Source organism: Mytilus californianus, unplaced genomic scaffold, assembly GCF_021869535.1.
Source record: "Mytilus californianus isolate M0D057914Y unplaced genomic scaffold, xbMytCali1.0.p SCAF_5, whole genome shotgun sequence".
NCBI classification, from domain to species: domain Eukaryota; kingdom Metazoa; phylum Mollusca; class Bivalvia; order Mytilida; family Mytilidae; genus Mytilus; species Mytilus californianus.
Window position 1 is genome coordinate 94,966,443 of NW_026262701.1, and position 22,961 is coordinate 94,989,403.

The following is a 22,961-nucleotide window of genomic DNA, read 5'->3' on the forward strand; positions in this document are numbered from 1 at the left end:
GCTATTCGGTGTGAGCAAAGACTCCGTGTTGAAGGCCGTACTTTGACCTATAATTGTTTACTTTTTACACATTTTGACTTTGATGGAGAGTTGTCTCATTGGCACTCATACCATATCTTTTTATTTCTATTCATTGCAAAAGACACCAATTAACTCACAGTCAGTTTTAAAAATATTTCATAACAATAGCTATAAAATGATCTACTCATGCATAATTATACCGATATGGATGATTGATTGATTGATTGATTAATTTGTTGATTGATTGGTGTTTAACGCCACTTTCAACACTATCATGCTATTTCGTGGCGGTGAGTTTATATTGGTGGAGGAAGCCGAAGTGCCCGGAGAGAACCACCGACCTTCGGTAGGAAAACTGACAATTCTAGTCAATTAGGATTGGAGTCAAGCTTACCTGCCACGTGCGGGATTCGAAATCACAACCTAAGTATTGACAGGCTAGTGATACAGTAGTTCGACTACTTAGACCACTCGGCCATCTAGCCTCCCCCCGAAATTTATTAAAGGAGGTATGGGATGAACTTCAAATCGGTGCATAACATTTGCCTGCAGCTTTTTATTATGTTTTCGTGCATTTATTTTACAGCTAAAACTAGATAATTATGGATGGATGCTTGACGTCCAGCGTCAAATTGATATGCATATTCGTACGAGAATATGTTAATGTGAAATGAATATTAACCCTGCTTTGTACTATTCTTTAAGAACTTAAATAGTTCTCGTTAAACTTTTTTTTTATCTCATTGTTTGTATTGTATTATGAAAAATTATTGATGTTGTAATGTTTATGCCCTTTGGGGCCCATAATTGGAAATAAAATATCGTATCTTATCTTATCTGTACTAGACCGACATCCTGAGCCGGATTTTTAACATGCTAGTTCACAAGGTAACAGCCCATAAAAAGACATGTCACCTTACCCGGACACATTATTCTGATTCCGAGCCGACCAGTCTTTGCTCTTACTCCTTAATGTCGCGTGCTTAGCGGGGAAGCAGCAAATATCAATTTTAAAGTTTTTGGTTTGACCCGGCCGGGGTTCGAACCCACGACCTCCCACACTCGAGGCGAACATGCTACCACGAAAGCACCGCCACTAGACAGTAACCCGCAATATAAAAGGTTTCGTGGGAAGCCGCTCATATATACACCTCCAGACTCAAGGAAACAGGGCTAAGGTACCGATCATTGATTTTGTTTTGGTGGGTGGGTGGGTGGGTGGGGGGGGGGGGGGGGGGGGGGGGGGCATGTTTTTGTTTAAATGTTTGATTCCAAATTTCTTGTAAGAGACTTTATCTATTTCAGAAGGGAAGCGAAAAAATAGTTTGTTTCCATTGAAAATGAGGGAAAAAATAAAACAATAATGAAATTAAAAAAATAAAACATGTTATTGAAAAAAAAGTTTATTTTTTATTAAAGTCGAAAAATATGTTTGTCCTGAGCACAAGGAAATACACGTGCTCCTGCCCACACTAAATAAAGAGTCGGTACCTAACCAATCTGATTAAGATACAATGAACAGATCATCTGTCTAAGCTTTGGTTACAAGGATCTGACAACTCTTCATTTTACTTTCTGTCCTGGTAATCATTACATCAGCCAATGAAATTTCAGCCTTCACATTGTTGAAGGTGTGTATCAATCCGACAAAACCAGAGAATTCCTATGGTCTTTAAAACAGAAAATAGATTGGAGCGTTTTCAGATCCATGTAAGCAAAGCTTGGACACACAATATCTGTATTTTAATCAGATTGGTGTCTAAATGAACATAAAAAAAAACTGCATTTATTTATTGTTTACTGAGGCCTGTTGGACTCTTACAGATAGAGTGTTGTGTTTAAAATTTTGTTTTTAAGTGAAGCGATGCAGAAGTATAATCAAGCGCTATAGATTTAAAGTCATGCGCTGTAGATATAAATTTCCTTTACATCTCAAGCGCTGGACTTTACATCTCATGTTGAACAAGGTTCCGTAATTATTAAAGCTTGAGGATTGATGATGTTAGAAATATCTTCTTTTTTTAAAAATAAAGTCCAGTTTTCCAACAGTAACTGTTATTATCGTACAGGCCTGTAAGGCCATGTGAACCATTCTCGTCATTAAGCCTACTTCGTCCGTAAACTTTCACATTTTCACCTTCTTCTCTGACAACCAGTCAGCCAATTTTAATAAATCTTTGCAAGAATAATATATTGAAAGTCCTATACAAAAGACCTTCATTTAGTTCCGATTGGTAAAAAATAATACCACCAGAGTCGATCTTTGAATTTGACAGGTCAATTTTTTAAATCCTCTTCACTGAAACTGCAAAGCTATATATGTTTGGAAACATATATATAATTAATGATGAGTAGACCCCTTTCAACGATTACCATTGACTATTTAATAGGTTGCCGGTATACTGGTCTGACACAGTGGCACGCACATGTAGTCTATTGAAAAACAACAGGAAATAGTATTATTAAACCACTTGTTCATTTAAAAAAATTGCGCAGAATGTCAAGATCTATACCTTCATGTATTTTCTATTCCCACCAAAAATTTATTCCGGCGATGAATCCTTGTAAGAGTAAATGGCTTTAGATAATAGATTTTGGGTAGAAACTGTAAACAGTTGAGATGGCCAATCAATACACGATCTAGAGCAATGTCCAAATAGTTAACCCTAACTTTTTCATATTGATTTTGGATATGCACTCGAGTATCTTGTTTTTAATTTCAACACATTTGTTCAAGTAAAAAATGTTTTTTGTAAACATTTGTCCTTCCAAGCATTCTAAAATTGTGAACCCTTGAATAATTTATTTTCTATAAAGGATCAGGTCGGGGAGAATCAGTTTACTGCGGCGGCTTTTAATATTTTGCGTTTATCTTGATAACTACAATAGATTAAAAAAAAAGAAATAGTGCAATGTGTCTGAATATGTTCTATAGTAAAGGTCCCATTGGGCAATTTTGACTCTTATAAGTTTTGTTGTTTTATTGCCTATTATCTTGATAAATTATCTATAGAGAAACCTTTCCTTGCAAAATGGTATAGACAAGAACAGATTTTAAAATAAATAATTATACATGACTGAAATCATAACTATGGTCATTTTCTTTCATTGGGAGTGGGGACGTGGGAGGAAACATGGGAATTTCTCTTATTTTTTCAAGTCTACACCTTGAAGAAGGAAAAAACATTCAAGACCCCCCTTTCCGGCAAAGACATAAACATTTCACCCCCCCCCCCTTTTCCAAAAAAAAAAAAAAAACACCACCGAACATTCACACACACGCACACATTTCTCAATACTTTTGTTCGTAATAACAAAAACAAAAAAACGCATTCAGTTTCTATTGCTATTATAATTAAAATATTGAGTCAGTAGTGGATCTAGAACTTCAAGTGTGGAAGTTGTTTGCGACCTCAGAGAACTAAATTTGGATATGCCGGTTATGGTCTCATTGATATTTACCACACCTCCATTCAGTATTAGCTTTAGATGAAATACTCTGCTAGAAGAACATGTTGAAACTAAGGATAAAACGGTCTTAACAGTTGAGGCGAGCGGAGCGAGGGGTAAAAAATTGATGTATTTCGTTCGAGTCAAAACTATTATTTTTTACTGTAGGGGGAGTGTAGGGTGAGGGTCGAACCCTGAACAGTTGGGGCAAGTATGGACACTCCATTCAAGTTTGATACAGCTCTGAATTTCGATATGATTAAATATCTGACACATCATAGGTTTGTGACACATAATGAATGTGGTCTAAGATTGTTAAAAGTTGAAATTGGACTTTTACCTATTATATGGTCCAATATCCAAAATCTAAATATATTGTTAGATTCAGCATATCAAAGAACCCTAAGAATTATGTTTTGTTGAAATCAATCAAAGTTTAATTTGAACCTTTTGGACCTTAATGTGGACCAACTTGAAAACGAGGCCCAAAAAAAAAAGTCTAAATACACGGTTAGATTCGGCATATCAAAGAACCACAATAATTCAATTTTTGATGAAACCAAACAAAGTTTAATTTTGACACTTTCGACCTTAATGTGGACCTATTTGAAAACGAGGCTCAAAATAAAAAAAATCTAAATACACGATTAGATTCGGCATATCAAATAAACCCATATAATTCATTTTTTTTTTTTTTTAAATCAAACAATTTGTGAAAGATTAATTTTGGACCCTTTGGACCTCAATTTCGGTCACAACGGGGCCTAAAATGAAAAATCCATTTACACGGTTAGATTCAGCATATTAAAGGACCCCACAAATTCAAAACTTTGAATTAAACCCCATTGAAATTGATCAAGAAATAAGCAATTTGTACAGTATTAGAAAAGTATTGTTATTGACCCCTTTTTCCTTAATGGTTAAGGCCATAACCCCCAAAATTAATCCCTAACTTCTCTTTTTGGTGTTGAACCTCGTGGACAATTTAATAGAGATCCATACACAAGCTATTGTCCTAAAACAAGAAAATTGCTTGTTTTGGTCCCGTTTTGGCCCCTAATTCCTAAACAGTTATTGTCTGTACGGACGACGAAGACATCGCCATACCATTATACGGCGGCAAATCTATAAATATAAAAAAATTGAACACCACCTTTCCATTAAAAAAAAATAAAAATAAAATAAAGTCCTCCTTAATTTCATCCTATCCTATTACAAATTACCGGTCCCTTATATGAGTCATTACCCTATCAATGTCCGATTTTTGCCCATTGTTTGTGTCCATCTTGAGAAGAGTAATATATAAAGAGAAACTTGAACAGATAAAATTATCAGCAAGGCAAAATTTACAAAAAAAAAATAACATACTGGAAATTCATGTATCAACTTCTTATAGAGAAAAACGCTGACGCTAGGTATAAACATATTGACAAATATAATGCCTACCCATGTTAAAATGAGCATAGAGCATGACATAACAGAATTATTTCTTAAATTTAATAACTTTAACCGTATGTTCATTATTGTAGACCCATCGATTAAAACTTAACTTTGCAATTCATATTTTGACAATTTTCCAACAATATCAGATGTGATCTTAAAACGAGGTACCAACATGCCAAGGTTTATCTCTATTAAAAATTTCAACCATCTTCCAAACGATAGCTACAGATTTGAGACGGGTTTATAGTAATTCCGCAGAAGCAGATCGGAATCAGTTATGACGTAGACAGTAATCGTTCTAATCGTAATCATGTTCATTGACCTTAACAACGATGAAAGCACATCATTATAATGACGTTTCGACATCATATAATGAAGACGACCGAACCACATCATATAAGGTTACAAGCACACAATATAATGACACAACCACATCATATAAAGATGTTTGTACATAATATAAAGGAAAATGCACATCATATAAGGATATTTGCACATCATATAAGTATATTTGCACATCATATAAGTATATTTGCACATCATATTAGGATATTTGCACATCATACAAGGATATTTAAACATCATAAAAGAATGTTTGTACATCATATAAGAATCTTTGCACATCATATAAGTATATTTGCACATCACATAAGTATATTTGCACATCATATAAGGATGTTTGCACTTCATATAAGGATATTTGCACATCATATAGGGATATTTGCACATCATATTAAGGTGTTTGCACATCATATAATGACAAGTGCACATCATATAAAGGTAAATGCACATCATATAATGAAAATGGTCATAACAAGACAGTTTTGGCGTTCACAGTTTTGGCGTTCCTTACTACTACTTAGTTGTGATTATGATCCTTAATTGGCTTATTGTATCTTCAAATCGGAACGGTTGGTACCTGTTCAAAGAAGCATATGAAGAGTTCATTTGTTAAAACACATCTATCCTTTAACTATTCATTAGACGTTTTCCGAAAACAAATTTATATCATATTTAAGCTTGAACTGTATTTCGAAATACAGTGAAACCTGTTTTAAGAGACCACTTAAGGGAGAGCAAAAATGTTGTTTCGTAAGACAGATGTCTCTTAATACAGATTAAATATGTATGAAATGCACTACATAGGGGCCTAAAATAAATGGTCTGATAACACATGTTTTTGCTTAATGCAGGTGGTCTATTGGGCAGGTTTGACTGTATAACTGTTTCAGAGAAATTCATGTTAATAAAGCGAATAAATTGTACGGCGAATAGTGTTTTTTTTACAGTATGGGGAATAGGATAGATACTTTTTGCTATCAATGTTTCATTGCCTCGGGGTACCTACATCTGGTGTTGATGCTGCACAGATATGATGCACAATGAGACTTTGTAAGGAAGGTGAATCCAGATCAAATGGTGTTGGCAGATCGATTATTTTTTACATATATGATCAGCGGATATTTTAACATTAGACTTGTTAGAAAAGTCAATACGAATTCTGGGGCTGATGTTAATAGTACGGTGACAATAAGGGATAATAAAAACATTTAATGGACCGACATACCTCACGACTAATTTTGGTCTTATTTTGAAGATTGATATAATTTCTTCAGAATTAAGCCTGTCGTTATTGCTAAAGTGGTGCAGATTTTTAAAAATTCCGATCAAAGGTCAGACTTTCAAAATTCACATTTTTTTACATTTTGGTCAATTTTTCGCAAACCCCTTATTATAACTAAAAAAAAATCAACAGAATCATTGTCTAATAATGTTGTTGATAATAAGCTTGTTACATTTACATCTGATTGCCAGAGATTGGTAACTTATATCCCGCTTTAGAAATGTGAGAAAATGTCAAAATCCATCTTCAATAAAAGTTTTCAAATCTTAAATTTATTGCAATAATACTTGGCAAGTTATAAAGATATTTCAGAATTGTTTGTTTAATGTCCAATAAAAAACAAAGAGATAACGGGTACAGAAATAGTAACAATCGATCCAAATTTCAATGAGAAAAAATGATAAAGCTCGTTATTGGTTATTTAAACCCAAAAGAAAATTGAAACCATAGTAATATAAAAAAGAAGATGTGGTTTGATTGCCAATGAGAAAAACTCTCCACAAGAGACCAAATAACACAGAAATTAACAACTTTAGGTCACCGTACGGCCTTCATCAACGAACAAAGCCCATACCGCATAGTCAGCTATAAATGGCCCCGAAATGACAAATGTAAAACAATTCAAACGAGAAAACTAAAACTAGTCTAGATGCGTCATACTCAACATCATATATAATTGTGTATCAAGATTTTATGTAGATAAGTCAATTAGTCAAGGGGAATTAAATATTGTGTACCACTTTTTTATAAAACACTTCACAGATGTCATATATCGAAAATTCTTGACTTGAACCGATTAGAAAGCTCGATAAGTGTTGTATTTTAAAACAATACAAGATCATTCACAGAGCTAATGAAAAAATATTTCTCGCGATAAAGCGATAAAATATCGAACATGTATATATTGCTGTAACACTTTATACTGTGCAAGACCATTTGAAATAAAAACGAATACTGAAATAACAATGTTCATATATCTGGATATCCCAATAGCATGAGTTCGTATACCTGCGAGGGAGGAACAAACATTTTCTTCCGCAAATTTGCAGATTTAACATTGTTGTGCTGATATTTAGAGTAAGCATGAATATAAGGCCACACCAATTTAATTTCTTGTTCTATAGATTTTTCCACTCCAGAAATTGGGGCGAGCTAGCGATTTGAAAATGTTTATAAAACAAAATTTAATTTGCAAATTTTTGAAGCTTGAAAAGAAGTGGCGAGCGATTATTTTTTTCCTGTTCACCAAGACATGTAGTGCCCACTTTTAATTGAGGCAAATTTATGACTTCTTGTATTACTGTTACTTTCTGAGGACATTAGATCTTGAACTGAATAATTGAATAACTGTTTCAACTGCCTTAAATGATCTCCATTGAATTGTCATAGATGTCTTTCCTCCTTCACCGGACATGACTTATAACTAGCAACACGGCGGGTGTCTTGCAAGAAGCAGGAACTGCTCATCTTTCCGGAACACCTGAGTTCACCCCCACTTTTAAGGGGTTCGTGCTGTTCGTTGATGTGTGTACTTTTTAGTTTTTTGTGTTATATGTTGGTTGTCTGTGTCTCCGTCGTTTTGGTGTTCTCTTTTTTGTTCTTTGTCTTTTGGGGACTTTGTATATAAATAAGATGTGGTATGAGTGCCAATGAGACATCTTTCATGTATTTAAAGTTAACAATTATAGGTCAAAGTACGGCCTTCAACACGGAGCCTTGGCTCACATCGAACAGCAAGCTATAAAGCGCCCTAAAATGACTTGTGTAAAACAATTCAAACAGGAAAACCAACGGTCTAATCTATATACAAAACAAAAACACCTATGAACCACACCAACAAACGACAACTACTGAACAACAGGCTCCTGACTTAGGACAGGTGCATAAAAATGCCGCGGATACGGATAGTTTTGCATACAGTTGTAAAGGTGTCTGTATTAGCACATACATCTCCTTCAAATTTCTTTATTCTATCAACGAAAATCTGCATGATTTTGTGAAGAATCGTCCTTGACTTTGAGAAGAAATCTGTGTTAAATAATAATGCTCATAACAGTTTAAAGGGTCGCGATTTGACGTTGACTAAAACGCTCTTGCGATCGTTTTTTTAAAATTTTTTTTTTAAATGTTTACAAAAAACCGATGCGGGAAGTAGACACGATTACTTTCCCGGATGCGGGAAGCGGGAATATTTAAAAAAAAAAAAAAAAAAAATCCTTTTTGAAAAAAAAATATGTGCGGGCGGGTCCGTCGAATAAGGAATTAAATTGGCGTGGCCTAATATGTGTTTTCAGCCGTGTATCACCTTCACTGGTGATCAAATGGATGGATCTGTCGTAGAGTTGTCACTTGTTTAGACGTACTTATAAAATAATTATTTCTGTGACTGCATCTTACGACCCTTTACGATAGATAATGGTATTTAAGAACTTTTATCTTGCAACAGTGTACAAAATGGCTACTTCCGGTTTGCACAAAATCACTTCGGATTGATGTTTTTTTTTCAGGTTATATGTCACCTAACCCTTTGCAAATGACACGATGGCTTTATCGTGCACCAGTATGAAGTAATAATCAATTAACCTAATATTTAACAATTTCAGTGGCTATAATTCCTATAAGATGTCATCAGATAGCTATGTCCCGAATGTACCAATTTTTCGTCTCAAAAACCCAAACATTTTGCATCAGTTCTTTTGTATCTAGCCATTATAGTTATACTTCTATTACCTCAGAAGTTCTGTAAAAAGATCTTTTAAATTAATCCTGTTTCGCTCACCTAGGTCTATGTGCATCTTCAACAATGGACACTATCCATCATTACAGACCAGAATAGAACGTTAAACAAAAATCTCTTTTTCGTTGATCTTGTATTGCTGATCTTCTTTAGTTTTTGCCCAAAACTCAAAAAAAAAAAAGGTAAACAAATCGTCATCTAAATGCAATCGTTCTTACAGGAGCCTACTAACTAGGTCGGCAAAATTTGACTTGTTTGTAGATCTTGTCTTGCAAATCATTTTGATTATTTAAGGTTTCTATCTATCTATTATAATAGTTTTCAAGATAATAGGCAAAATGACATAACATGGTAAATTCGTCATTTAAGGACAATAAATCATATAAGAAATCGTCTGACAGTTTTGATGTAAATTGACAATAGGTCGGCTCAACATTATTAACATTATTAACATTTTTGAAGTCAGATATTCTCAGAGAATTATAGCGGTTTTCAAAATAATAGACAACACTTGCATTTTACCCCATTGTTCTATTTTTAATCATGTCGGCCATGTTAGTTGGTAGGCTTGGTCATCAGACATATTCCCCGTTGCCAAGTTTGGCTAAATTTTGTAGTTTCATAGAAGAATGTTGAAAAAGTTAACGACGACGACGACGACGGACGCCAAGTGATGAGAAAATTGCAATATATAGACTGCTTGTTAAGGGAATAAGGTATGATATTTCACATGGAAACCAAACATATATTCCTACGACACTTAATGAAGAGGAAATCCTGAATAAAAAAACGTAGTGTATATACAAATTTGATATAAAGCTTGCATCATCTAATTCTTCTTACGGTTTTATAAAATATATCATAACATGGACTGACTAAAAGCCGATGTATAACTTTATACAAAATATAAAGAATAAGGGTTGATCAAAATTTTGTGACACTAAGGATGGTCAACTCGTCATGTCAAATCAAATTAATTATTTAATCAATTTTTACTCACATGTAATGTATCATCAATGATAAATAGAAATATCGCAACGAGAACTCAAGGTCAGTCAATCGCGGAACATTTCGATTTGAAATGTCCCTTTTATAAGGGTTTATTTGCTGTTGTAATTTTATATACATTAGTAGCATTTCAAGTTTTGTACGTAAATATCATCATAAGTTCGAACCCTTTTTTACAATTTTGATGTGACTATGCTCAAAATAATACGCTGTCGATCTCCTAAATTGTGACTCTTTTGTCTAAGTAGTCAACGGACTGTTCGATATTTCTATTGTAAAGATAACTTTTGGGATATGAGAACAAAATTCAAAATTTATGGAAAAACATGCTATTTATGTTTTACTACCTACTGTGTAAGCAAGTATGACACGCCATTTTGGGACTCGTTTGATTAATATTTTAGTTTATGTTATTTTTATTGAAGTTTTAAGCAGAAAAAAACGTCTTATTAAAACATTTATGTAGTTTTGATCATTTTGTAAAGCCTGTTTATTTTTTTTCAATTTAGTTTTTAACTAACAATTGAATGATTCACTACTCTCCCATTTGGTGTCTTTCCAGTGCTTTATATTTATAAAGATGTGCAATGAAAGTTCTTCTTGTTTTTCGCCTGGTTATTTTTCTAGAAACAGCACAATTAAAACACGAGACAATGGATTGACAACATGGAAATGGTGAACAAACGGATACTAGAATATGCATTCCTACGGAATATGGACTTGACCTTTATAGGACTAACGTGAAGACTCACGCTAAGAAAATGGAACTCGGTCAAACTGAAGAAAAACTTTGCCTTGAGAGATTTTCTACGAAGAAAACAAGAAGACAACGACAAATTCATAGAATAAAGGAAAACTTTGATTTTGCGTTACTGTAAGTACAGTCATGTTCAGACGAATATTTGATATTTCTTTTGAACAATAAGACAGAGGAAAGTCTAAGAGAGTATGAGGAGCACAAAAATAAGGATGTGATGTACAAAAAAAAAACATTATAGAACGAGCACTTCAACAAATAGAGGTGATAGACAAGGACGACAGAGCATCTCAATACACACATGTATCTCAAGCACATAATAGAACTTTTTCAAACTCAAGCTCAGCGGCAATCAGAAAGCGTCTAAAGGAAGAAGCAGGCTTAGCTTGAATTCGCCTGGAGAAGACATATTTTGTAAACATGTTGTAAGGAGCTTGTCATTTAGTAGTTGTCGTTTGTTGCTTTTTGTATGGTAGTATGTATTGATTTGTGAAATAACCATTCATGATCCACAAGCCATAACTCTAATAAAGTTGGAAATATCTCCATGGAAAAACATAAAACTAGAACACAAATGCAAACTTTAATCTATACTACTAAAATAACGAGGTCCAATTTGTTAGCCGGCATGACGTAAAAACCACGAATCAAATAATTCAACTTTATATATAACCAATACAGGACAATGGTGTTGATTAGAAATTACATCATTCGAAGCCCTTTTGTTTTCCACATAAACAATATTACCAATACTCAGCAAGTTCCGGGTCGAATCCGATACCAATACCAATAGTTTAGGTGTCAGACCACCAATTCACTCCCTCAAATTTAGAACGTATGTAAAAGTAGCCCTACTCTGACACAAAATAGTGCTTTTGATGTCATTGTTTACTTAAACTAACCAACAAATTTGCAGATATGAAACTTTTGGTGAAAGAGAAATAATTTAGACCATTTTGAGCCAAAATTTACTTGTCTATGAGTCTGCATTTAAAATTGAGGATTAAAACGCTTCATAGTATACTAATTTAAGATTTCCAGAAAACCAGGGTTTTTTTTAGTAGTACTTGTCTTCCGAAAGGCAGTTCTTTCTTAAAAGTCTTTAAACATGGATTGAAAATTGGCATGTAGAAAGGTGATACATGTACAATTCAGAATATACCTGGTTTCTATGAAGTTAAACTTAAGGTAAAATTTTAAGAAAGCTGTGAAAATTGCAAAATTTGGTTGAATAGATAGGGATTTTGAATTGGTGGTCTGACACCTATATGTCACCTGTTAACTGTTACATAAGCTGTACGTTCCGCCTCTGTCAGGCACACCACCAAACGATTTATTTGGGATATGCTATATACACAGGTCATAATCATACCCTAACTTCGGCATTATTCAGGGATTGACACTACTAAATTCAGTCATTGTAACATGTAGTTTCCGGTTGTAGTAAAAAAAAAAAAAAAACAGGACTGCTTCAAACAGAAAGATTTTGAAAGCAGCTAAAGAAAACTGTACACCTTATAATCAGCATGACTTTATCAGATGACAATACGAAAACTAAAAATCCAGGCTTAAAATAAGGCTTACGTACTTTCCAATTTGTTAGCCGGTATGACTTAAACACGGCGAATCAAAGAATTCAACTTTTTAATTTACTTATATAGGACAATGGTGATTAAAAATTACACCATTCCAGGCCCTTTTGTTTTCCACATTATTAATATCACCCCCAATTAATAAGTTCCAGTTTGACGGATTCAAACAGAAAGATTTTGAAAGCAGAGAAAACTGTGCAACTTAAAACCAGCATGACTTTCTTCGATGACAAGACGAATACTGAAAATCCAGACTAAAAATAAGGCGATGTCGCGGGTGTGTTCTAGTATAATATAAAAATAAGAAGATGTGGTATGATTGCCAATAAGACAACTCTCCACAAGATACCAAAATGACAAAGAAATTGACAACTATAGGTCACCGTACGGCCTTCAACAAGTATGAGCCATGAACCAAGGAAACCTGTAAACACGGATAAGAGTATCTAGAAATAAGGGTATCAGAGTCCACCATTATTTCAAATAGTAAATAGAAATTAAGAATAAAATTATAAATACAAATCATTCATATTTGAGAGATACTGTGTTCAACGACGGATAGAAAGTTTCAAGTTCATGAAACACACCAAAAAGTCGTGAAATAGGCTTCCTGATTGGTAAATTTTATTTTTATATGAATATTTATTTTAGATACGCATAACGACATTATAATATTTTCCTCTATATTATTTGGATTTGGAAATACTATTATTTTCTATTGAAATTAAATTTCAACAGTAAAGTGAAATTTCTTACAAGCAAAACAATGTATTGAATTAAGGGAGACTTTGAACAGAAAAATGGTTTCAATTTACACAATTTAAATGAAAATTTATGAAAACTAATTGAGTTAGAGTCGATATGATTCTTTACTTCCTCCCCGAGCGGGGCTGGAACCTGTACTTTTCACTTTTCACTTCAGCGCAAACTCATTATCCCCTCCTCTAAATATAGCTTTTGTTTCGGGAGGTGTTACCTTCTCGTAGGTATAAATCAAGGACATATAACACAATACACGAAGTATATTAAGTGTACATGAATGATCATCTACTCATTTGGGGCGGTAACAAGACACTCTATTAAGAGAGATCGTAAGTATTGAATTAAGGGGAAGATAAGATAATCCTAAGATCATTCAAAGAGTGTAAATCAAAGCTCCCTCAGGTTGTTCGTAGATCAGTCTTATTTCCCCCTTAAGTTGCATCGTAATAGTTTTCAAGTTACGAGTTCTTAACAATTTTCCGGCGTCTCCGTGTTAGGTTCCTCGCAAAGAAATTAGAATCGCTTTAAATGAATCATACAAACGTTTCAATGAACGATAAAATTCGCATTATAACCATCTTCCCATTTAACCTAAGGAAAACATAATGTCAAAGGCACTTTAAAATCAACAAAATAATTTTCAAACCGATGACAAATAAAGTGCAAAAATAGCATGCATGATAAACATACTGTCTTGAACAGAGTAGCCTTAACGAAATCCTCCCTGTGCATCTGTTATATTTCCTCAGATAATTCATTAAGTTTTGCATTCAGAATTGCTGTAAAAACTTTTCCTATATTTGAAGTGAGACAAATTGCCCGATAATTATCAAGATTATCAATATCTCCCTTATTTTTAAACAAGGCTAGGGTTTTATTACACCAATTAGTCATGAATCAGGTATTATACCTGAATTAAAAACTTAGTTAAACAATTTTATTCATTATACTTCACTTTAAAATGCAAGATTTTGATTGGCTAATACAAGGGAGATAATTTACTTTATTATACTTCACTTTAAAATGTCAGATTTTGATTGGTTGATACGAGGGAGACAATTTACTCTATCCCATTGCTGAGCGGGAGACATTTTTTTTAATGCCAGCCTCTCGTACCGACCAATAAAAAATCGACAATTTAAAGGACAATTAATTGAATTAAATCAATAGTTTTAAAGACAATGCTCAAGTTCTTCGTTTTGGCCTCAGACCTGTCAACATAAAAAATAAAAAATCCCAATTCATTTCACTTTTGTTGTTTTTCTAATAATGATAACCTTCTTAGCCATGCAACTACTTTCAATTTACAATTTTTTTAAAAAGGCAAGAATGACAGAACATTCAGTATAATAAATTAAATAATACATAGCTGAGAGGGTGACAGATTGGTACCCTCGAAAGAACATTGTCAACCTCGGCTTCGCCTCAGTTGACAATGTTTTCTAGGGGTAACAATCTGCTTTATCACCCTCTCATCTATGTGTTATTTATATAGTATATAGGTAGAAAAATGGTTAACCGTGCTTTTAATGTATTCATTGACTATATCATTCTCCGGAGTTTTGTCATTACTAAGATTTTTAACGGCTGATAAAATTTCCTCTTCCGATATACCTCGATCAAGAATATTTATAATATCTTGATTATCAATAGTTTCTATTAGCTCGTCAAAATCTTGATTATCTGTATCTGCATCTTCAATTTTATTCAAAGATTTGAAATAATCCAATAACTGATCTAAACTAAATTTAATCTCCTGCGCCGAATTATTTTTGTCTAAACGTTTCAAAATTTCCAAAATATTTTCGAATCTTTTTTGGAGATTTTACGAAGATCACATTCGAAATTATGCTGGAAACTTTTGAAACATTTATTCATCTCAAATTTATATATATTTTTTTTTCAGCTTTCTTCATAGCTTCTCAGTTTTCTTTATTTTTTATAAACATATAAACTTTAAAGATAGGAATTTATTATTTGTTTGGTCTGCAATAAACTCAATTGATTTGTTCGATCCCTGAACAATCTTCTTGTGAACTCTTGCTGTTGTACACGTTGTCTCAATTGTACATACAGTAACAATGCCATTTTATTCGATTATTAACAAGTGAATGTGCAGCTAAGAGTAGTCGGGACCACTCTTACAAAAAATATCAAGAGAAGCTATTGCGAATTGTTCTAGGTCGACATGGGCTTTACATCTAACCTATAAACAAGCCGATATGCGATCAGGACATGCGCATAATAATAGAAATATGTAGCGTATATATTGAAGTGACAGAACTTCCCAATAGTAGTCTAACAGGTTATCTTCTCTGCCTGTTTGTTCTTTGTCTACAGTGTATTATTTGAAATTCTAACAGAACTCAATATTAATATTTGAGATATATTAACTTATCTATATGGTCCTATAACACCTATAATGGTTTACTTTTACAAATTGTGACTTGGATGGAGAGTTGTCTCATTTGCACTCATACCACATCTTCTTATATCTACTAAATGGTTTCTTATCATTCAAACAAAAGGAAAACGGCAAGACCAATTTCCGCTATATGTGTTTTACGCACAAGATCAAAATATAACAGGCGTGAGATCGTACCAAAATTTGTTTATTAAAGTGCCTATATCAGTTTGTTCAAACATTTCTCTACAATTGCCATAAAATCAAATCGTTACTTAGTGCTAAATACTGATGTTGAGCACATTTTAATACAAAATATCATATATTGCATGTTTTTGGTCAATTTTGCACCAAAGCACGCCCTAGCAAAACTACTTTGTGCTGTTTTAGCTAAATGATAAGGTATAACTTTTCGAATTTTTAAGAAGTAGTGAATGCTTAAACAATAATCAACGCGCAACGTTAGTCCGAATGTACTTATATATAGAATAAAGGACTTTTTGTTTTTGATACTGACTTTCTCACGGTAAAATATCAGGTGAGCCCGAAGGTATTGAAAAGAAACTTTTTTAAACATTTGAAAAAGCTTATCTGAGTGGAAAATTGTGTTTTTAATATTTTAAATATAAACATGTCATAAAAAATGTGTTTTACAGGTGTAAATCACTTTTTAAAATTTCATAACAAACAATAGGTGAGCTTGGGTATTTGAAATGCATTGTTTTGAATACAACTTATTTATAATGATTGTAAAATTTATATTTCTATATAAACATCTTAAGAAAACACATGATAAAAAGTAATGGAATTTTTGTTATAAAAGTTGTTAAAAAATAGTTGTTTCTTAATTCCATTATCATTTAAAGTTGAACATCAAAGTCAATATTGAGAGCAAAATTTACACTTAACCTGAACAATCCGAGACTTTTCTGCAACCTAAGGGAAAACAAAATACTCAAAAAGCAGACATCGCATATTTCAAGGACTCAATCTCAAAATGAAACTTCTGGAAAGGTAAATTGATGCAGTAAACTGTTAAAAAGCCACACATTTACAACCTACATATGTTTAAGAATGAGTATACTGAAAATGGAATTATTAAATAGTTAAAAGGATCAATCATAGTGAACATTAGTTAAAGGATTTGTTTTTATTTACGCTTGTAAATAAAATAACAAGTTTTATATATAAAATTTGTAATCCGCAAATAATCATACAAATGTAATCAAAAAGTAATCTAAAAGTAATCATGATTTCACCTGTTTTCTGCATTGTGATCGATTACATTACGATTGATTGTAATCAGAAAATGCATGATTACTGATTATATGTGATTACACTGCAAAATGTAATCGATTACGATTACTGATTACGATTACCCCATGTCTGCATCACGGTACACATCTACATGTATTCATCCAACAAGTTAAACACTCATTCTCAGGAAATCGGGGCCAATACTTGATTTGTTGCCCCTGTAGATATTTTAAGCCTTGTCTACTTTAAAATGTCTAAAAAAATATGTTTTTGAAAATCCAGGGAGATATCTAGCTGAAACTAACATAATTTCTACGTAGAAAAATATCAAAATTACTCCAGCCTTTCACAAAAACGTATTATTTTGAGTAAAACGAATGTCCCTGATGGTAAAGATATTTTTTTCTGTTGAGTATTCGACTTGAAAAGCTTGCAAAACATGTGCTTAAGTTGTCTTTTCCGATCTATCACTATTCTGCCAGTACACATTTATGTCATTTTTAGTAATTTGTCATAAAAAAAAACCAACACAGTTTTGAGATTATATGTCACTATTTCTTTGACCAGATACGTTACCAACTTTTAATTAGACTCTTCATTTATCTAAAGGTCAATTGAAAGAATAATTATGTTGCTTTTGAAGTGTTAGTCCATAGTTGTAACCAAAAACAAAATTATTTAATGTGTATTTATATCGATTTAGAAAATTGATAAGCTACTAAACTAAGAAATGGCTTTCGTACGTTAATTTTGAACAGATACGTTACTATGGAATCATTTGAATAAAAATAAACCACTTGCACGGGATCTATTTAACTGCGTAAGTATTTTTTTTTTTTACATATTTTATCTTCCTTTTATGTTATTAGAAAAATATTTGAAATAAAAGACCAAGAATATTTTGTTAAACAGATACGATACAAATGTTTCGATAAATGATGAAATATCGGTACCATTTCGGAATTCAGACATATGAGCTTTCTGCCTTAATACATTTTTGTTTTGTTTAATGATCAATGAATATTATCATCAATACAACAAGTTATGAGCTGCAATTTTTGAAGGCATATAAAGGACAACGTCAAATTATGTAATTGTACTGCTTTTAACTGGATATTTTAATATATTTTTCGCTAATATATTAAATAAGACATTTTAACACGTAGATAAGAATTAGACATTTCAATTTTGTACCTACAGGATAAAAATAATGTTAAAGTATTGTAACTCAGGGTGCAAACATTAAGTAACGTATTTGTTTCCTATGGTCACGTATTTGTTGCATGCCTTGAAGAGATTCGTTACATCTAATATTTCATTGGTTTCATTCGAGTTTTAAGCGTTACGCTCACTTCTTTGATTTCAAATATCATATATCTAAAGTTTATTTATAATTAATAGTTCCAGTACCGATATAACAGAGTTTTCAATACCAAAGTCGTTTTCTCAACAGATACGTGATCTGTTCATTTTCAAGTTGAAAAAAAATAAGATTTATAAACAGTTGAAAAAAATATGAAATTAACAAGAGCAGTTGTTGATAATTGATATTTCAACATATTTGGATTAATATCTTGATACATTTTTTTTTATTAAGAACAACTAATTGTTATTTTTTTTGTCTTCACAGTTGTATTTGATCAAGCTATGGATTCAAGAACAATTCATAAACTTTTCAGAGTCTATCACAAAAATTTATGACTATTAATAGAATCTTAGGTAACTCTAAAATAGTTTTTGAGGACAAAATTGAATCACTGACACTATATGAAAGTTCGTTTGCTAAAGAAATAAAACATGACGGTAACGTATCTGTTATGTGGAAAACAGTGACCCGTAGTCTTGACATCGATATTTTCACAGTAAGAGCTAAGATCAACCACTTTGGAATCTTTCAAATCATACGAATCATTTGTGCGTTATTATAAGTTGGTTTACACAAATTTATTTTCCAAGTATAATTTTGGCAAATGGTCTCAATTTGAGGAGAATTAGTGTAAAGTCCTATTATATACCTATATGGAGTTTTTTTTAAAGGTATCAAATTTCAATGAAATGTGTTTTAATGCATAAAATCACGACCTGCGTAAATTATTTACCTTAATTAAAGGGGCATTAGCTAAATGTACGAGATATGAAAAAATGAGAATATGATTATTTTTTGTTTCAATCATTGATAAAGATGAAATAGTGAAATAATAATTTGCTTTTAGCAGCCAATTTGATTCAATTTTGTCAAAATAAGCAGAGAAACATCGCTGATGAATTATTCACTTGCAAGTGAATAATTTGACATCATTGAAGCCGTATTCATGTGACCTTCAATTTAACCCATTAGCTAGAGATTGGTTGCGCATGTATAAGTCGTGTTCAGCCATTAAAAGGAAAAGAATATCAACATTGAAAGTGAAACAAAGGTGAACAATTTCGTTGATTGATTCGATCCACAAAAAAAATCTATCTTATACAGGTAAAAACGATAATTAACTAATTTTTTAATCTATAACATGAAATCAAACAGACCTAGAAAAATCCAATTGCACGAGGTCGCTTTCTATTTCTATTTATGATTATGTTTATATCGGGTTATGTGACCGTCGGCAGTCTTCGGAGGTCATCTCGATAGTTAATTAGATGGCGTCTAGACTAACATACACACGAAATTCTGATATATTTAATAGAGTACATGCATTGTTAACTGTTTATTTCAGACTTATTTTGTTTTAGTATGTTATAAATCCAAAATGAGAATTTGAGTCAAATCGGGGAACACGAATTTGACAGCTAATGCCCCTTTAAGTAACGGCTAGTCTATCAAAAGGTTTATATAATGAAATTTAGAACGAGGAACTTTAGAGGAAACTAATTGATTGAAATTGCAATTACATGTAGATGCTTATTTTGTTTTGATTTAAATTCTCATGAAAATAGCCTGATAAGTTTTATTTAAATAAAAAAATATTAAGAATATGAAAAAGTAAAGTCTTTGGTAACAAAAGTCGAACGGTAAATAATAACAATACTGGTTTCGAATTTTGTACCCGGAATGAAAGAGATCCATACACTAATACACAAGTTATTGTCTTGAAACAAGAAAAAAATGCTTGTTTTGGTCCCTAGTTCCTAAACAGGAATGACAATAACCCAGAAATCAATTCCAACCTTCCGTTTGTGGTATGGAACCTTCTGCTACAATTTCATAGAGATCCATACTCTTATACTCACGTTATTGTCGGGAAACCAAATGTCTTCGGACGACAACGTCGACGACGCTGACAACGTCATAACATTATACGAACGCAAACATTTTTGCGTACATATACTAGGGAAATTGACCTTAAATCTTTTAAGAAGGACACTATCATATGTAGCCTCATAATCATATCACTCATTTTAATATAATAGCAAAGTTAACATTGTTGGTCAATCATACGGTAGTTGAATGGAAATTGCAACCATAGAGAAAGTTTAAGTGATTTTTGCTGTGAAGAATTATCTTCATCTGGTGCTATAATGGTACCGTTAATATTATAACTTCCAACGGGTTGATACATGTACCTCTGCAGATGAACTGTTAATCCCCATGGGTATGAACAACCCACTAGCTCAGTATTTCCTAACTGACTTAAAATTTGCTGTTATAAATCTAAGAAAATTATCTAAAATTAGAGAAAGCATTTTTCTAATGCATGATGGGACCCTAATGCATAGCTCTAGGAATTAGATTTTCATTTTGGTCCTTTCTTGCTAAAACAACCCTTCAAATTTTGTATAAGGGTTTGGATTTTCAAATATTTTAGCATCAGTGAGGAGGCATAAATTGTCGAAATGTGCATATGGGGAAATAAAATCGATACCGATAATGTTATTGATCTTAATTGTGAAGCTACAAACTAAAGCATGAAGTTCATATTGAATTTTGTGAAAAGTAAAGGTGCGTTTTGATTATAATGTTAATTATGTCCTATGACCCATGACAATTAAACCCTAAAGTGAAGTCAATACTGCACATGAACAGATGAGGCCTATGAAAACATTTATAAATTTAAAAAAAAATAATTATTGAGATAAACATGTTAGTAAATGGTGGAATATTGAAAGTCCTCACATATACAATAACTTACAATTTCCAAGTTCGACTGTATACGGACTTGACGTTGAAACTCCATAACTACATGTCCAATCACCTCCATCCCTTGAGTGATTATAATTACTGATGGTCATTTCAGTGGATGTTCCTGATTGAGTCGGTGTGGTATAGCCTGATATTGATGTACCACATGATATAGTAGTGCAACCACCTTTATTAATACCGTTCAAGTAGAAAAGGACGGCACTAGCGAAATCAGTTGTTTTACAAGTCAGTTGCAACGTTGTTCCAGGTTCAATGCATGCCGATGTTACTGTCAGATTCTGTGACGCTTAAATTGAAATATAAAATTGTATAGTTTATCAAATGTTTAAAATGTCTGATCTATTGTGCCATAAAAAGATCAAATAAAACACTTTATACATTGTATGCGTCCTAAGGGCTTATATATACACTGGAATTATGTATTATCAATTAAAGGATATTGACATGACTGGATGGTAAGTTTGATTACCATGCTGTCACATCAAATTTGTTTTTGAGTAAAGGTTTCATCTATCCCAATTTGAAAAATAAAACAAATGCATTCACTTTTAAATCATATTCATCCATCCCAATCTGCTGCAAATTACTGAGTGTAGGTTGTATTTGATATAATAATTATACCTTCTGTTTAATGTGCTTTGTTAATAGGAGGAAAGAATTGCCCAAAGAGTAAACAAGTCTTAAATAACTTAAAATTTCGAGAAACAAGATGTACCAATATTTGAATCTTGTCTACGGCTATGCATTATTATCTGATTCCCCATTGCAAGCAACCTCCATTAGTCCTCTGATTTACTTGTTTGTCCCATCAAGTATTTGATTATCGTTTTGTCTGCCTTATATCCCTTGCTCACGTTGTCAAATCATCCCGTTCCAATAGCATGATGAGCTCATATCATTTTTGTGTGTATCTAGTTGTCTGCATCGTTTTTGCCCCAATTTTAAACTGCTTCCCTTGAAAGTTTTTTTTACACTTAAAACGTGGCTAGGAAGCTCATATCGAACAACCTATCGCTTACTTTTTGAATGACAACCACTAACTGATCATTGGCTGAAACATAGAACTTGTAGAAATGTATATTAAAATAAATGGGGAATGTGTCCATGGGACACAGATGATTGCCCCCGCTTGCATATCATACAAAGTTATAAAGGGACATAACTGAAGGACGGTATAAGTGACGCTACCCAAATTTGTACTTGATCTGCGTTTTGTGGTAATAAGCATTATGTATAAATTTCATAACATTTGGTTTAGACAAACTAAAGTTAGAGAATGGAAACGAATAATTCAGCATTTTTTTTCAATTTTAAACGGGCATAACTCTAGAAAGGTTAATGTGACACCATGTGACAAAATTCGACCTTAATCTGTACTTTGTGGTAATAAGCATTGTGTATAAGTTTTATAACAGTTGGTTGAGGCAAACAAAAGTTAAAGAATGGAAACGAAAAATTCAGCAATTTTTCCATTTTTAAAGGGGCTTTACTCTAGAACGGTTAAAGTGACGCCACCAAAATTCATACTTGATCTGTGTTTTGTGGTAATAAGCATTGTGTATAAGTTTCATAACATTTAGTTGACGCAAACTAAAGTTAGAGAATGGAAACCAACTTTGGGACTTACGGACGTATATAACTTAATGCCCCAGTCCGCTACGGCGAGGGCATAAAATCCATATTTGTTCCTCTCTCTGACTTTTTGTTTTTCTTTGTTGACATATTTGTTTGTTTTTATAGTGATTAAGATTATAACACAATGTTGACTGCC

At 32.7% G+C, this 22,961-nt stretch overlaps 1 protein-coding gene across 2 annotated transcripts in view; it reads right to left on the bottom strand.

The window, feature by feature from the left end:
* The window catches only part of LOC127700288 (uncharacterized), a 157,589-nt gene that overhangs the window by 102,245 nt on the left and 32,383 nt on the right, over positions 1–22,961 (bottom strand). For both annotated transcript variants that reach the window (XM_052203706.1, XM_052203707.1), the window contains exon 3: positions 21,180–21,476. In XM_052203706.1, coding sequence (XP_052059666.1) covers positions 21,180–21,476 — 297 coding nt within the window. The remainder of the gene's footprint in view (positions 1–21,179; positions 21,477–22,961) is intronic.